Below are 18,319 nucleotides of genomic sequence, written 5' to 3' on the forward strand. Positions count from 1 at the left end.
ACCCAGTCTATGTATGTAGAATCAGTGGGATCAGACCCAGTCCATGTATGTAGAACCAATAGATCAGACCCAGTCTATGTATGTAGAATCAGTGGGATCAGACCAATAATGCTCTACCATGCCTACCTACCTACTCACCCGTCCATGCTCTCTATCTATCTCTCTACACTCTATGGACTAAAGTATTGGGACACCTGCTCATTCAGTGTTTCTTCTAAACTCAAGGGTATTGAAAAGAGTTGATCCTGCTTTTGTTGGAGTTACTGTCTCTACTGTCCAGGGAAGAAGGCTTTCTGCTAGATTTTGGAGGAGGAGCATTGCTGTGAGGAGTTGATTGTATTCAGCGACAAGTATGCTAGTGAGATCAGGGTGTTGGATGTTCACCACCCCACCTCATCATCCCCAACTCATCCCAAAATGATTGGATGGAGCACCAGAACACAGTTCTTCCACAGCTCCCCAGCTCAATGCTTGGGGGGGGGGGGGTGGCTTTACACCCCTCTCTAGCCCAAACCTGGCTTTAGGCAGCATGGTGCCAGTAGGTCCATGTAGGAATCCAGCTAATGACCTTCAAAGACCAGTTTAGACCATCCGGAACCAGCAGCAACAACCTTGTATCTCCATTGTTGCACTCAAACTTGTTACACGTCACGTAACATGAAAGGATGATGGAAAAGAAATGCACACATCAGCAGAGTTCACGCGGAGGCGCGCGTTGGTTTAGGCTGCGGATGGCGGGAGCGCGCTGCGCGTGCTTGGCTGGGCTGGGCTGGGCTGAGCTGAGCGGTGGGCTGGACTTCAGCTTGTTGGAGCTGTTGGAGGGGAGGAAGGAAGGAAAGAAGGAGGGAGGGACTGAGAGGAGTGTGTGCGCGCGCTTGTGTGTGTGTGTGTGTGTGTGTGTGTTTCTGCTGCGATTTCCCAGAGAAGATAGGAGGAGAGCGCGAGCGAGAGAGCGAGAGAGAGAGAGAGAGAGAGAGAGAGAGATACACTCCCAGCTGCAGTGTAAACACCCCGCTCTCGTGCCATGCCACTGCCCACCGGAGCACGCGACGCGAGCAGGGGCTTCACGGGTTCAGCTCGAGCGCGACAGCGGTGTGTTTAAGGCCGAGGAGGGAAAGGGGGAGGATGGAGGGAGGAGGATCAGACAGATAGAGGCTCTCCTGGACCGGAGATGGATCTGATGGATCTGCTCTACGTTCGCAGCTAAAACCTCGTTTCTTCTTCTGCACGCGCCATGGAGAAGACTCTGCACGCGGGCCTGGATAAGGCGAGCTGGGCGCGCAGGACGGCTCGGTCCGCGCAGGGTTCTGCACCGGGGTCTGGTTCTAGCTCTGGATCTGGATCTGGCTGTGGGTCTCCGAGCCAGGGCTCGATGGGGAGGCGCAGTAAAGCCCAGCTGGAGGGAGTGCTGAGCAAATACACCAACCTCCTGCAGGGCTGGCAGAACAGGTACCAACACCACCACCCATAATACCACCACCCATAATACCACCACCCATGACACCACCAGCACTAACACCTTTAAAGTGCTAGTTTCCATCGAAAGCTTAGTTTCTGAGAGAAGCCTCGGGCAGCCTTACAGGTACATCAACACCACCTCAACAACACCAACACCAACATCGGCAACACTAACACCACCAACAACACTTTTATAGTGCCAGCCTAGCAACATCAACACTACCACCAACGCCACCAACACCACAACTGCCAACACCAACACTTTTATAGTGCCAGCCTAGCAACATCAACACTACCACCAACACCACTACTGCCAACACCAACACTTTTATAGTGCCAGCCCAGCAGCATCAACACTACCACCACCAACACCACTACTGCCAACACAAACACTTTTATAGTGCCAGCCTAGCAACATCAACACTACCACCAACACCACTACTGCCAACACCAACACTTTTATAGTGCCAGCCTAGCAACATAAACACTACCACCACCAACACCACAACTGCCAACACAAACACTTTTATAGTGCCAGCCTAGCAACATCAACACTACCACCAACACCACTACTGCCAACACCAACACTTTTATAGTGCCAGCCTAGCAACATAAACACTACCACCACCAACACCACTACTGCCAACACCAACACTTTTATAGTGCCAGCCTAGCAACATCAACACTACCACCAACACCACTACTGCCAACACCAACACTTTTATAGTGCCAGCCTAGCAACATAAACACTACCACCAACACCACTACTGCCAACACCAACACTTTTAAAGTGCCAGCCTAGCAACATCAACACTACCACCAACGCCACCAACACCACAACTGCCAACACCAACACTTTTAAAGTGCCAGCCCAGCAACATCAACACTACCACCAACACCACTACTGCCAACACCAACACTTTTAAAGTGCCAGCCTAGCAGCATCAACACTACCACCAACACCACCAACACCACTACTGCCAACACCAACACTTTTATAGTGCCAGCCTAGCAGAATCAACACTACCACCACCACAAACACCACTACTGCCAACACCAACACTTTTAAAGTGCCAGCCCAGCAACATCAACACTACCACCACCAACACCACTACTGCCAACACCAACACTTTTAAAGTGCCAGCCTAGCAGAATCAACACTACCACCACCACAAACACCACTACTGCCAACACCAACACTTATATAGTACCAGCCCAGCAACATCAACACTACCACCACCAACACCACTACTGCCAACACCAACACTTTTATAGTGCCAGCCTAGCAGAATCAACACTACCACCACCACAAACACCACTACTGCCAACACCAACACTTATATAGTACCAGCCTAGCAGCATCAACACTACCACCACCACCAACACCACTACTGCCAACACCAACACTTTTATAGTGCCAGCCTAGCAGCATCAACACTACCACCACCACCAACACCACTTCTGCCAACACCAACACTTTTATAGTGCCAGCCTAGCAACATCACCACTACCACCAACACCACTACTGCCAACACCAACACTTTTAAAGTGCCAGCCTAGCAACATCAACACTACCACCAACACCACTAACACCACAACTGCCAACACCATTAACACCACCACCAACACCACTACTGCAACACCACCACTTTTAAAGTACTCCTTTTCAGCCCAGCAACATCAACACTAACACCAACACCATCGTCAACACCAACACCACTACACTTTTAAAGGTTTCTTTTTTTTACACACTACGGCCTACAAATGATTAAATACTGTAAGTGTGTTTCTGCAACTACAGGTGCTTTAAAGTTCCCAGTGCAGAGTTTTTAATATCTAATCACATCTTATAAGATGTTTAACACTTCATCGCCCACCTGTGATTCTAGTCTCCAAATGCATTAAAACTACGTTAAATAAACGTTAGTTGAAGGGCTCATTTTTCACGTTGTTCCACCCCCTGCTCCACCCCCTGCTCCACCCACGACACTTACTGGGTTTATGGACCATTAATATTTTTAAATGAATTTTTACACAATAACTTTACACCATTATATCCTTTAGAATCAGACAGGCTAATTTTGGTTAAACCACCTAGCAACACCACCTAGCAACACCACCTAGCAACACCATAGCAACCACCTAAAAACACAGCAGCAAATCAACTGCTGTTGCAAAGCAGCTTTACAGCAACCACCTAGCTAGTAACACCATAGCAACCATCTGAAATATCCCCTAGCAACCACTTAGCAAGTACAGTTTCAGCCTAGTGACCGCACACAGACGAGCAACAGCCGAGCAACAGCCTAGCAGCCAGCAGTCTTAAGGGAACCACTTAAGCTGTGCAGCTGTTCTGCGCCCTGTTCAGGCAATACACTTTTCTAGTTCACTATGTTACGTTAGGGGGGCTTACACCATTCGTCTGGCTGTACTGGTGGGGCGTTAAGCAGTGTTTGGGGCTGAAACACACACAGTCTGTGTGTGACTTCACCTCGGGGAAGTTTGCAGACGTTCGAAAAAAGGGTTAATCTGCACGTCCATTGGGCTCTGCTGTGGAGGCACGTTTCCTGTATTGAAGCCAGCTGTGCTCTGACAGCACTTTGGCTTCAGTGGTTTCGAAATCAAACTGACTGTGAGGTTCAAGTCTGGAATGACGGGTTTATGTGGAACATATTTATGCCCTGTCCAACTTCAGCATTCACTACCTGTCCAAAAATATGTAGACACGAGCTTGCCCAGCTTTTCTTCTGAAATCAAGGGCATTAACAAAAGAAAGGGGTTTGCCCCACTCTCCCACTTTGCTGAGGTTATAGCCCCTACTGTCCTGGGAAGGCCTAACACTGGTTGTGGGAACAACATTGCTGCGAGGAGAATTTGATGGCATTCAGCCTTACAGGAGCACCAGGGGGGACAGGTACTGATGTTGGGTGCTTGGTTCTGGCTCTTTAACTCTTTATCCCTCAACTGCTCCAGAGGGTCCCGTGCTATTGGTCAGTGCTTTTCTATGGAGATGTTACATGCTGTGTGTAAGTAGCTGAATGGTTGTGTCCAGATACTTTTGGACATGTTGTTTGTGTGTGTGTGTGTGTGTTTATATGGATATTAGATGTTTTTTGCTCTTCAGTGCACAGCCACCTGCTTTCCATGGGGCTGTAAGTTATTACCTGGATACAGATGCTTGTTTGATGGGGTGTGATCTCCGGTGATGCTCCGTCAGGTCTGTAATGCAGCCATTTCCCCCTCTATCTTGATTTAGTGGAGGAAGAGCTGCTCAGTGGGGCTCAGGTTGGCAGTTCATTACAAGCCCCCGGAAAACCCATAACTTGCTTAAGCAGATTCACTGTCCTGCTACAAAGGTGAGGCAGCATCCAGTCGAGTTTGAGGCATTGCGTACATAACCGTCCCCCATAACTCAGAGTTTGAGGTGAACACATTCAGAGTGGGGGTTCGGTGTGAAACTGTGCTTCTTTATAGAGAAACTTACAGAATCAGATTCCTATACATTGCTGGAGAGTGAAACCAGGCGTCACCATGACTACAGCGCAAATATAGACATTTTATCCACCATCCAAACCCACCAGTGAACCTACGCTGGTCTTCTGCACGAGTTTAATGTGGAATTGTAATGATTAAACGTTAGTTGAAGGGCTCGTTTTTCACGTTGTTCCACCCCCTGCTCCACCCCCTGCTCCACCCACGACACTTTTTTACTGGGTTTATGGACCATTAATATTTTTTTATGAATTTTTACACAATAACTTTACACCATTATATCCTTTAGAATCAGACAGGCTAATTTTGGATAAACCACCTAGCAACACCATAGCAACCACCTAAAAACACAGTAGCAAATCAACTGCTGTTGTCGCAAAGCAGCTTTACAGCAACCCCCTAGCTAGTAACACCATAGCAACCATCTGAAATATACCCTAGCAACCACTTAGCAAGTACAGTTTCAGCCTAGTGACCGCACACAGACAAGCAAACGGCCTAGCAACAGCCTAGCAGCTGTCTTAAGATGGGAAGCACTTCTACACGAGTTTAATGTGGAATGTTACTGATAGTACAATAGTGGCTAATCTGCATTTTAATGAGGGACTTTAATAGGGACGGCCTAGCATGTATCCCCACATCCTTAAATGGATTTCTTGCCTCACAGCAAACCAGTTTAGATCTTAAGCGTTTACCTAAGAGAAACTTTGATGATTGGTGGAGTTTCTGTTCACCGCAGAATTCGTTGTGCTGCTGCTGCTGTCAGTGGTTCAGCAGTACATTCTCTAATTCTAGCGGCAGCCGTACAGGTCCATCACAATCATCAACTAGAAATATTTATTATTAATAATATTATTAATAATATCACCTCCCAACACACTGGAAAAGCCTTTACTCACCAGGTACCATTCATTCGGTTATTAGTGAATAGGCCTGTCATGATAGCCTTTTTCTTTTTTGACGATATACTGTCCCAGAAATAATTGCAATAAACAAATGTATTGTAATTGTAAGTTATTATAAGAGAAATAAATAATATATAATAATATATATATATATATGTATATGTATATATATGTATGTAATTAAATTCCTTTTCTTATTAAGAATTGTATTTTATTTTATGGCCTGTCAGTGATCTTATGCTGTAAGAGGTCAGAAGGTCGGCCTCAGCCTGATGAGTTTAAATAGTGGAAATAGAGAAGTAATGTCTAATTTAACATATTTAAAAATGAAGATTAACGAGTTCTTAAAGTACTGTTAAATAAAAATGTCTCATAATTTATAATCTGTAAAATGCAGCATAAGGCTTCATAAAACACGGCTACTTAAAAAAAGGAATAATAATAATATTTGAGAAATTCCCACATGTTTTTCAAGAATTTAATTGTAGAGCATGCATCATGGACTTATTAGTGTTTGTCTTAAGATTCATCTTAATTCTTTTTGTATAAAATCAATGGTGAATTTGTCCCCCAGAAGGTTCTTCATTGCATCTGCCTCAATTCCTGTAGACTTTAGCTCCAAATCTAATCAACTACAGCTCTGCCTGATTCATGCTGAAGTTATAAGGGCTGTTTCGGCTCAGACTGCTTTTTAAATGAGGCACAAAACAGGGCAGCCAATCAGAACAAAGCTCATTTACAGATATCAGGCTTTAAGACACGACAACGGGCTGATTCCTTCTGAGGGATTCAGGGGTTGTGTGAAATTGATTCATCGCTGTGTTTGGAACATAAACACACACATATCATAGATGGACTTCAAGAGGGAACAACTTCAGATCCATCTAATCACTGCCTTCGGAAATGTCTGATTAGTTAAGTCAAGTCAGATTTATTTGTATAGCTTTTTATAACTGTTGTCGTCACAAAGCAGCTTTACATAATTAGTAATTAGTGAAAGACAGAGACAAAAAAGAAAAAACGGAAGAAGACATGAAGGATCCAAGACCCCCAGTGAGCCCCAACGGCGACAGTGGCAAGGAAAAACTCCCTCAGAGCTGGAGGAAGAAACCTTGGGAGGAACCAAGACTCACAGGGGGACCCAACCCGACCCGTCCTCCTCTGATCAGAACTATTTATAAATTATTGATAAAAATGACCAAACCAGATACAGCAGATAGTTAATAGTGGTGATATTAATAGTGCAGATAGTTACGAGTCCATTTAGGTTTTAACATGGTCATTAAACAGGTAGCAGTGGTAGGAGGGTGAGCCGCTGGTCTGGTATAGGTGGTGGTGAGTGGGGGGCCTGCTGGTTGTACTGGTAGGTGGCAGCTGGTCTGACGCAGGTAGAGGGGACCTCAGCGGGCAATCTTCCAGCAGGTCGGGCTGGGTTAGGTTAGGATTGGTTGGTGAGCAGATGTGGAGTGAATGTTGAGCCGGAACCATGTAGTTACCAAGCAATTTTAGCTCTGCTAGGTGCTAAGGTGGTCTTTGATGGTCAAGGTGGTTGAAAAGCTGGTCATCCATGTCAAAACATATCATATTCTGGTAAACCAGCTGGATACATACTTCAGTCCATTCCATTTTTGTGGGATACCAGCGACTCATACAGTGTCAGAAACCTAATAAACAAGTTTACTAGGGATAGCTGAACACCTCCACATGGTTTGAGGAGAGTGTGGGATGATTTAGACAGATGCAGTTAGCACCATGCTAATTGGATCCTTTAAATGACTGGTGGGCCACCTGCCTGAGGCCTGTTGGATATGTGTATATGTTGACCCAACAGGCTGAGATTACCTGTGCTTCAGTGAGCAATGATCTGGGCTCATGCCATAGCTGGAGGAAGTGAAGATGGTGGTGATAGCACACCTGCTCTGCTAACGAGATCTTTTCTTTTTCTCTCGAAATTTGCCCGGATATGCTTTCCACTGCCTTTTGTTTCCTGTTCTTCTCAGCTGAGGGAAGAGAAAGCCAACCCGCTGACCCTATAACGGGAGCTGCTCAGCCAGCCGTGTGTGTGTGTGTGTGTGTGTGTGTGTGTGTGTGTGTGTGTGTGAGAGCAGTACGCATTCACGGAAAACCGTGTCCTTGGGCTAGCGCTGTTATTAGTGTAGCATGGCCCAGTTCTCCCTGCCTTTGCTGTTCTACTGGCTTGAATACTACTACTTCTCTCCCCTTGGGGAGGATATCTGACAGCTCTGATAGAGCGTGTGGAGAATGGTTCCTCAGAACTGCTTAGGCATATTGCTTCACCAGAACCACAAACTTTAGAAGACTGAGGTTCAATTCCCTAACTGGGCAAGCACACCACTTTACACCACTAAGAGACAAGCTGGTCAAGTTGGTTAAGCTGGTTAAACATCTTAGATTTTGACCAGCACAGGGGATGTTGGCATAGGGACTAGCTAATCTATCAGCATGACCAGCCTGACGAAGCTGGTCAACCAGAATAACCTCAATGACTAAGCTGATTGACTAGTTTGGTCAAGTTGGTCAATCGGCTTAGTCATTAATGAATCAGCATGACTAACTGGCAACCAGCTTAGTCAAGTTGGTCAGCAGCTAGACCAGCTAGCCCATTACACACACAAAATAAAACAGGTTGTGCTGGTCAACAGCTGGTTAACTGCTTGTTTACCAGCATAGGGTTTGTTTTTCGCCTGGATTACCAGCTTTTTAACCCCCTTGACCTTCAAAAGTCCTATTCCGATGGGATTACTCTTACATGGGGAGGTGATTATTATTATTTCTCAGTAATTTTAGTCCCATCCGAATGCACCATGTCAGTCATTTTTAAAGTCAGGACAGATTCCAACACCCTTTACCTTCTGTAAAACTTAATTAAAATCGAAATCATAATCAACATAGAGGTAAATGTTCCGTCATATCCTGTGGAAAATGAGTTTTGAAGGCTTTTCTGGAGTATGGAGGTGCTCGAGGAGGCATTTAGTTAGACCCAGATATCTCGGGTTGGTGAACTCTTTAGGCAAGTCCCTGTGTGTCTTAGCCTACAGCCTCCATATGTGTTTTGATATCATGTAGCTGCTAGTTCTACACTAAAATAAAGATAAATCGAGGAGCCGCTCCCATCTCGGAGCTCCCACCATTTATGCTGAGATTTCTTTTCCTGTACGAATCAGTTATACATTTTTACAGACGTCCTGTAGTGCAATTGGATTACTCCACCTCCCCATGTAAAACTAATCCTGTCCGAATAGGACTCAAGATCAGCTTAGACTAATCTAAAACCAAAGCTGGGTTTTTCAGCAGGAATTTATTACACTCTTACCTCAAATGTAGCCAATTAGCCATCATGTATTTGGTCTGAAGTTAAAAGTACTATTATATTATAATAGTATTATAATTATATTAAATTTAACGGATCGGGTATCAGCTATTTTAATCCTGATCCTATTTCAGTTCTTTGTTTTGTTTAGTTTTTTGTGTTAAGGTGAGCCCTCTGGGGGCTTCAAGATGCCTTTATCGGACATTTTTCAGAGCCCAGTTTAAAGGAACGTGAAGCTGAATTATGAGATGTTAAAAACAGTAAAACTAAACTAGATCAATCAGTCCAGAATGTCCCATTATAGAAACTGCTACTAAAAATAAAGATATCTTACTGAACAGATTAATCAGCAACTAATCTGATCTAAACTGTAGGGCTTTATTATTTATACAATTACAGAGATCGGATCAGTATTGGCTAATACTCAGCATGAAGAGACTCGGATCGGATCGGGGGCAAAATAATTAATGTTAGTCAGTCATTTGTTAGAACTAATGGGCCAATGTAGCTAACAAGTAATGGAAACGTATACCTCTCCAAATAGCACCGATGCTACAAGGCCAAATATGCACCTGTTAGCACAGGATTTCCTGTTAATGTGGCTAATGTGGCCAACAAGTAATAAAAGACTATGCTCACCAGTTGGCACTGGAGCTGTGAGATTAACATTGCTAACACATAATAGAAGCTTATGGCCAGAGCTTATATGTATTCCCATAGTTTCCTCCTATGGGATTGACCACCCCTCTTGTGCCACAGTAGAAAACTCTTGCAACCGTGTGGGATACCAAAACAACCACTTAGCAACACCCTAGCATCCACCTGGGATACTACAGCAACCCCTTTGCAACACTTTAGCATAAAGCTGGGATAATACATCACCTATTCATCAGCCTATTAATAAGGCAGCCATTTGGAACAACCACCCCAGCTAACATGACCATGTGGGGCCTGTAAAGGCAGCCTAACTGGGAGCCAGGGTTCTACGTTGACCCCACATATGGATGCCCAACATGGTCAGTGATGGGACCAGGAGGGGTTGAACTTTAAAGAATTTTAAACATGCAGGGAATGGGCTCTTTAAATGCGTTCTCCTCACACCCGAACACAGGGAGTCTCTTAGACAGGTCAACAAAGAAATGGAGGAAACCTGAGATGGAGATGAAGTCTGACGTGTGTGCAGTAGTATGTGGACTGTGTTAGTGTTACTGAGAGTTTCTGTGATCAGAAGTGACTGGTTGGATGTGTTAAGAGGAAGTGTGTGTGTGTGTGTGTGTTGTTTCACAGAAGCATTATGGAGTAACTGGATGCACCTCTTGCTTAAAGGAAAAGTTTGGTGAAATTCAGAGATTTGCACAGTTTCCTCTTTAATTAGCTGATCAGTTAAAACATGCTGTGTTTAAAAGCTCACCCGTATATTCAGTATCCCAGTATGTACCAGAGGGGGGCGCTGTTCAGGTGCTTGTCGGAAGATCCACCTACGAAGCATTGACATCTCGACAAAGTAGGATATCCCAAAACAACGACAATTCAGTGGATCGTGATCGGCAGGCGATCCAGGCATATTTAATGGATCGGGTATTGGCTATTTTAATCCTGATCCAGTTCCAGTTTCTTGTTTTGTTTTAAAGAGCGCCCTCTGGCATCTTCAAGATATGGACGGTTGCGGATATTTTTCAGTGCTTGCAGTGTGTTATAAAGGAGCTGGGAGCTGATTGGTCAGGGAGGAGATCAGACTGGATTTTAAGATATTAAACACTATAAAACATCTTTTTAAGAAAAGTCTCGACTAAACTGAATCAGTCAGTCCAGAATGTCTGATTATAGAAACTGATACTGAAAATAAAGAGATTTTACTGAACCAATTAATCAGCAGCTCGTCTGATCTAAACTGGGGGGCTGGATTATTTATACAGACACCGAGATCAGATCAGTATCGGCTGATACTCAGTTTTAAGAAACTCAGATCAGATTGGGGGCAAAACAACTGGATACGGGCATCTCCACAATTAATGTTAGTCAGCTATTTGTTAGAGTGTTAATTGCTTTATTGCTCTGAAGCTGTGTGGCTATTGTAGCTAACAAGTAATGGAAGGTTGTACCCCACCAATTAGCACTGGACTAGTGAGGCTAGTGCCGCTAACAAGTAATATAACCTGCCCCATCACTAAACAGTGGTGGCTCAGCGGTTAGAGCTCCGGGCTGTCGATAACAGGGTTGTGGGTTCGATTCCCGGGCTCGGCAAGCTGCCACTGTTGGGCCCTTGAGCAAGGCCCTTTACCCTCTCTGCTCCCCGGGCGCTGGAGTTGGCTGCCCACCGCTCTGGGTGTGTGTGTACTCACTGCCCCTAACACGTGTGTGTGTGTGAGTGTGTGTTCACTACCAGATGGGTTAAATGCGGAGGACACATTTCACTGTACAGTGACAAATACGTGCACCTTTACCTTTACCTTTTACAATTAAAGCTATGAAGCTATTGTAGCTAACAAGCAATGGATGCTTAAACCCCACCAATTAGCTCTGGAGTTGTGAGGCTAGTGTTGCTAACAAGTAATGGGAGGTTGTACCCCACCAATTAGCACTGGAGTTGTGAGGCTAGTGTTGCTAACAAGTAATGGGAGGTTGTACCCCACCAATTAGCACTGGAGTTGTGAGGCTAGTGTTGGAAAGTAATGGAAATGTATAACTACTGATTAGCACTGAAGCAAGGATTGTAGGCTCATATCCCACCAATTAGGACTGGGGTTGTGAAGCTAAGCTAGCTAACAAGCAATGGTACTTTATACCCCATTGATTAGCATTAAAGCTATGAGGCTAACGTAGGAAACAAGTAATTAAAACGCATACCCTACAATTAGGACTGGAGTTGTGGAACTAAGGTAGCTAACAAGTAATGGAAACCTATACCCCACCCCAACCGTGTGGGATACCAAAACAACCACTTAGCAACACCCTAGCATCCACCTGGGATACTACAGCAACCCCTTATCAACCCTTTAGCATAAAGCTGGGATAATACATCGCCTATTCATCAGTCTATTAATAAAGCAGCCCTTTGGAACAACCACCCCAGCTAACATGACCATGTGGGGCCTGGAAAGGCAGCCTAACTGGGAGCCAGAGTGTTTTGTCCTAGGGTTCTACGTTGACCCCACATGTGGATGCCCAACATGGTCAGTGATGGGCCAGTTAGGGTTAAACATAAACGTTGAACACTGCATACAGGGCCTGTATGAGGTCCATGCAAGATTAAGGTGGACTGTAACGATAGGGCCCATTTGGGAAGCCCAAGTCCCAGTAAAAACGGATGTCCAAACCCACCCTGGAACCTGCCCAGCCCATGCTACACCCATGTGAGCCCCACATGAGCATGCTGGCTGGGACTAGTTTCTTATGGCTCTTGTCAAAGTTTATACACCATGAATCCATAGGGGGGGGGGTCCCAGGACCCCGTTTTGAGAAGCCCTGCTCTAATATGACTTGTTAATGTGTTTTCTGACACTGTGTGACTCACTGTTATCTATAAACAGCACTAGCAGCATCTTAAATCCTGAACCGTGTCTTTACTTTAGTCCATTTTGGTAGATAACAGTGAGTCATACAGTGTCGGAAACCTCATACTCTAGATTAAGTGTGTGTGTGGATGTGTGTGTCGTTTTACGGAAGCATTAGGTAATAACTGAACACACCTATTGCTCAAAGCGAGGTAATGGATGGATGCTGCCTGTGTGTGAAAAAGGCCTGGATTCATGTTCTGTGTGAGTGTGTGTGTTGGGCTAAATGCCCTGTGTGCATTAAGGCTGATGGGTGAGCATCTGTACGTGAGGCGAGAGAGGGTCCGGCTCGCCCGTACCCCCAGTAAATAGGCCTCTCCATCAGACTGTGGCCTTATTGTGTTCAGCTCTGAGACCTTTTCACTGCCTGCTCTTACTATAATCCCCAACAGGCTGCCTTAGAGACACAGACACAGACCTGCTTCTGTACTCAGCTTTAACAGCGCAGATGAGTATACAAGCAGAGGCATGGACGAATTTGATTATCTGGCTTTGTACATCAACTGGTTTCTATATTTGGAAGAATCACGTGTAAACGTTTAGCGAAATTTGATCGTGGAGCTTCGTTGGACAGAGAATATCACAAGCTGGGTGTTTGTATACATGGTAATGGAGGTGTATATATATATATATATATATATATAATATATATATACACTCCACTGTATGATATGTTTGATTTATGAAGGTGCGGTTAATGTGGAGTGTAGTTTATGTGGAGGTGCGGTTGGAGGTGAAGGTGCAGGTGATGTAAAGGTGTGGTTGATGTGAAGGTACAGGTGATGTGGAGGTGTGGTTGGGGTAAAGATGTGGTTGATGTGAAGATTTATGAAGGTGCGGTTAATGTGGAGTGTAGTTCATGTGGAGGTGCGGTTGGAGGTGAAGGTGCAGGTGATGTGAAGGTGTGGTTGATGTGAAGGTACAGGTGATGTGGAGGTGCGGTTGGGGTAAAGATGTGGTTGATGTGAAGATGCAGTAGGAAGTGAAGGTGCGGTTGGAGGTGAAGGTGCAGGTGATGTGAAGGTGTGGTTGATGTGAAGGTACAGGTGATGTGGAGGTGCGGTTGGGGTAAAGATGTGGTTGATGTGAAGATGCAGTAGGAAGTGAAGGTGCGGTTGGAGGTGAAGGTGCAGGTGATGTGAAGGTGTGGTTGGAGGTGAAGGTGCAGGTGATGTGAAGGTGCGGTTGGAGGTGAAGGTGCAGGTGATGTGAAGGTGTGGTTGGGGTAAAGATGTGGTTGATGTGAAGATGCAGTAGGAGGTGAAGGTGCGGTTGGAGGTGAAGGTGCAGGTGATGTGAAGGTGTGGTTGATGTGAAGGTACAGGTGATGTGGAGGTGTGGTTGGGGTAAAGATGTGGTTGATGTGAAGATGCAGTAGGAGATGAAGGTGCGGTTGAAGTGAAGATGCAGTAGGAGGTGAAGGTGCGTTTGATGTGAAGGTGTAGGTGATGTGAAGGTGTGTTTTAAGGTTAGTGGTGACGGTGCGTTTTGGGGGGAGGTTAAGGGTTAAGGTGTGTTTGGGGTGAAGATGCGGTTGATGTGAAGGTGCATTTGGGAGAAGGTTGGGGTGAAGGTGCATTTGGGAGAAGGTTGGGGTGAAGGTGTGTTTGAGGAGAAGGTTGGGGTGAAGGTGCAGTTAGGGGGACAGTTAGGGGTGAAGGTGTGTTCGGGGGAAGGTTGGGGGTAATGGTGCAGTTGGGGGACAGTTAGGGGTGAAGGTGTGTTTGGGGGGACAGTTAGGGGTGAAGGTGCAGTTGGGGGGACAGTTAAGGGTGAAAATGTGTTTGGGGGAAGGTTAGGGGTGAAGGTGCAGTTGGGGGGACAGTTAAGGGTGAAAATGTGTTTGGGGGAAGGTTAGGGGTGAAGGTGCAGTTAGTGGGACAGTTAAGGGTGAAAATGTGTTTGGGGGAAGGTTAGGGGTGAAGGTGCAGTTGGGGGGACAGTTAAGGGTGAAAATGTGTTTGGGGGAAGGTTAGGGGTGAAGGTGCAGTCAGGGGGACAGTTAGGGGTGAAGGTGCGGTTACTGGAAAGGTTAGTGGTGAAGGTGCAGTTGGGGGGACAGTTAGAGGTGCAGGTGTGTTTGGGGGGACAGTTAGGGGTGAAGGTGCAGTTGGGGGGACAGTTAGAGGTGCAGGTGTGTTTGGGGGGACAGTTCGGGGTGAAGGTGTGTTTGGGGGGAAGGTTGGGGTGAATGTGCGTTTGGGGGTGAAGGTGCATTTGAAGGGAAGGTTAGGAGTGAAGATGTGTTTGGGGCGAGGTTAGTGGTGAAGGTGCAGTTGATGTGAATGTGTGCTTGGGGAGAAGGTTGGGGGTGAATGTGCAGTTTATGTGAAGGTGCAGTTGGAGGTGAAGGTGCAGGTGATGTGAAGATTCAAGTGATGTGAAGGTGCAGTTGAGTTGAAACTGTGGTTGACTTGGAGGCTTGTTTGGGGTAAAGATGTGTTTGGGGGGGAAGGTTAGTGGTTAAGATGCATTTGGGGGAAAGGTTAGGAATGAAGGTGCAGTTGATTTGAAGGTGCAGTTGGGGAGAAGGTTGGGGTGAATGTTGGTTTGGAGGGAAGGTTAGGGTTGAAGGTGCGTTTGGGGGTGAAGGTGCGGTTGGGGGGATGGTTAGGGGTGAAAGTGCAGTTGGGGCGAGGTTAGGGGTGAAGTGGCAGTTGGGGGGACAGTTAGTGGTGAAGGTGTGTTTGGAGGAAAGGTTAGGGGTGAATGTGCGTTTGGGGGTGAAGGTGCAGTTGGGGGGATGGTTAGGGGTGAATGTGCAGTTGGGGCAAGGTTAGGGGTGAAGTGGCAGTTGGGGCGAGGTTAGGGGTGAAGTGGCAGTTGGGGGGACAGTTAGTGGTGAAGGTGTGTTTGGGGGGAAGGTTAGTGGTAAAGGTGTGTTTGGAGGAAAGGTTAGGGGTGAATGTGCGTTTGGGGGTGAAGGTGCAGTTGGGGGGATGGTTAGGGGTGAAAGTGCAGTTGGGGCAAGGTTAGGGGTGAAGTGGCAGTTGGGGCGAGGTTAGGGGTGAAGTGGCAGTTGGGGGGACAGTTAGTGGTGAAGGTGTGTTTGGGGGGAAGGTTAGTGGTGAAGGTGTGTTTGGAGGAAAGGTTAGGGGTGAATGTGCGTTTGGGGGTGAAGGTGCAGTTGGGGGGATGGTTAGGGGTGAAAGTGCAGTTGGGGCAAGGTTAGGGGTGAAGTGGCAAATTTGCGGGGAAATCTACCTACAAGCTGTTTAAAGGCGTACCTGTGCGACATGTCTGCTGGATGAGATGTGTATGAACACGTTGCTATTGGGGACCAAGCCTGGATTGTACTGTAAGGTTGTCATGACACCTGAGCTTAGAGTCCTGGAACACTTAGGGCTGGTTGCCAGGTTGATGGCAGAGATTCAGCATCTAATCACAACAGGAGCTAAAATCTTTATGTTCTAGCATCTGAAAAGTAGAGCATTAGGGTAACATTGATATATCTGGTACTTCAGAACTGAATTTGGATCATGATAAGATCTTTTATCACCTTAGTTCTGCAGATGATAATTGTCTAAATTTACATTCATCAAAGCTTCCCCCTATATGTGGTACCTCAACTACCTGATGAAACTACCTCCACCATGTTTGGAGGCTCTATTTTAGCCTGGCTAGCTCTCACTGTAAGTTTCTGACAAAACTACCTTCACCATGTTTTGAGACTGTACTTCATCCTGGCTAGCGCTCACTGTGAGCTGTTGACGAAACTACCTCCACCATGTTTGGAGGCTGTACTTTAGCCTGGCTAGCTCTCACTGTGAGTTGTTGACGAAACTACCTCCACCATGTTTGGAGGCTGTACTTTAGCCTGGCTAGCTCTCACTGATAATTGTTGAAGAAACTACCTCCACCATGTTTGGAGGCTGTACTTTAGCCTGGCTAGCTATCACTGTGAGTTTCTGCCAAAACTACCTCCACCATGTTTGGAGGCTGTACTTCATCCTGGCTAGCTCTCACTGTGAGTTGCTGATGAAACTACCTCCACCATGTTTAGAAGTCTTGAGGACATCAGATGGTGCTCTGTACACCATGCTAAAAAACAGAATTGGGAATAAAATAGACGATACCAGTTCCATTAAAATATGCCTGGATCTGCCCAGATCCCGATCCACTGGATCAGATCACGACATCCCTAAGAAGAACCACTTTTGGTTCCACAAAGGACCATGTCTGTGAGATTTGAGATGTTTGAGAGTTGAGACTTTTTAAATTGATGAACAACCTTTACATCAAGTGAAGCTTCTTTAGACCTTTAAAAGGTTCTTTACGCCCTCAGATCTTTTACAAACATGGATGTTCTAAGCCCCTTCATATTGAAGAGCGTATAAGAGCAGAGTAAAGGTGGTTTATCCCAGCCACAGCAGCCTCCTCCCTTTGTTTACTCACTCTGCAGCTCTGAGGGACGTTTCTGACCTCAGGTTCTGTTTCTGCTTCATAACAGAGAGCCAGACTGGAGCCGTCTGGCTGAAATCTGATGAATCAAACTGCTGGGTGCTGTAGTGAACGACTCCAGACAGTGAAGTCGGTGCAGACTTTACTCTCCGTTAGTCAGCAGTGGGTCCTGAAAGCTCTCAGTGTTTCTGTACATATGGTTATTCAGTCGTTGAGATGTCCTGTTCCATTGGACGGATAATGATGTAGTTCCAGCTGTAGCTTAAATTTTTTTAGGTAACATATGTCTGTGCTGTTGTTTATGTCGCCTTTCAAGCAGTTTTTGAAGAAAATAAATGAAATAATTGCTTGGTAAATATATATTTTTTAATTTTTCAAGTTTTTCGCTGTTTTTGTAGGTTCCTATATATGGTAGAACATCCAAGGAACGTCCATGTGCTATTATAGTAAATGACTAGTAAGCAAGGCCTGGTCCTGAAATCTATGCCAGTACTGAAGACGGTCAGCTCTGACTTGAAACCGTTAGATGTAATAAACAAAAATATTGGCTGATCATGTAACCTGCTAACCCATGGTAGCCTAACTGCTGTGAGCTGAATGTGTTACACTACACTGTATAGACAAAAGTATTGGGACACCTGCTCATTTATGGTTTCTTCTGAATTTAATGGCATTAAAAAAGAGTTGATCCTGCTTTTGTTGGAGTAACTGTCTCTACTGTCCAGGGAAGAAGGCTTTCTACTAGATATTGGGGCATTGCCCCAAGACATTGGATGATCAATGTCTTGGGGCAACCCCACCTCATCATCCCCAACTCATCCCAAAAGTACTGGATGGAGCACCAACCATCATTCCAGAGAACACAGAAGCTCAATGCTGGGGTGCTTTATACCCATCCCATAGCCCACGCCCGACAGTAGTCAGCATGGTGCCAATAGGTTCATGTTCATCTGCTCTAGAGAGCCCTATTCTATTGGCCGTACTTCTCTACAGCGACTAGACAAGCTATGGGTGCAGCAATGGGTGCACCTTAAAGGAGCTGAAAGCATTCATTAGAAGGGGTGTCCGCAAACATTCGAACATATAGTCAAGTCGCTTGAATATGCTGATATATGATGTTGTTTATGTTTATCATAATGGTGTGTTTTACCATCAGCTGTTTTCACTAATACTGATTA

General features: G+C 45.7%; 1 protein-coding gene across 2 annotated transcripts in view; it reads left to right on the plus strand.

Moving 5' to 3' along the window:
• Positions 1 to 899: 899 nt before the first annotated feature.
• The window catches only part of osbpl10a (oxysterol binding protein-like 10a), an 85,945-nt gene continuing 68,525 nt past the window's right edge, over positions 900 to 18,319 (plus strand). For both annotated transcript variants that reach the window (XM_072674239.1, XM_072674241.1), the window contains exon 1: positions 900 to 1,449. In XM_072674239.1, the coding sequence (XP_072530340.1) occupies positions 1,235 to 1,449 (215 nt within the window). In that variant the 5' untranslated portion in view covers positions 900 to 1,234. The remainder of the gene's footprint in view (positions 1,450 to 18,319) is intronic.

Source organism: Salminus brasiliensis, chromosome 2 (assembly GCF_030463535.1).
Source record: "Salminus brasiliensis chromosome 2, fSalBra1.hap2, whole genome shotgun sequence".
Lineage (NCBI taxonomy): Eukaryota > Metazoa > Chordata > Actinopteri > Characiformes > Bryconidae > Salminus > Salminus brasiliensis.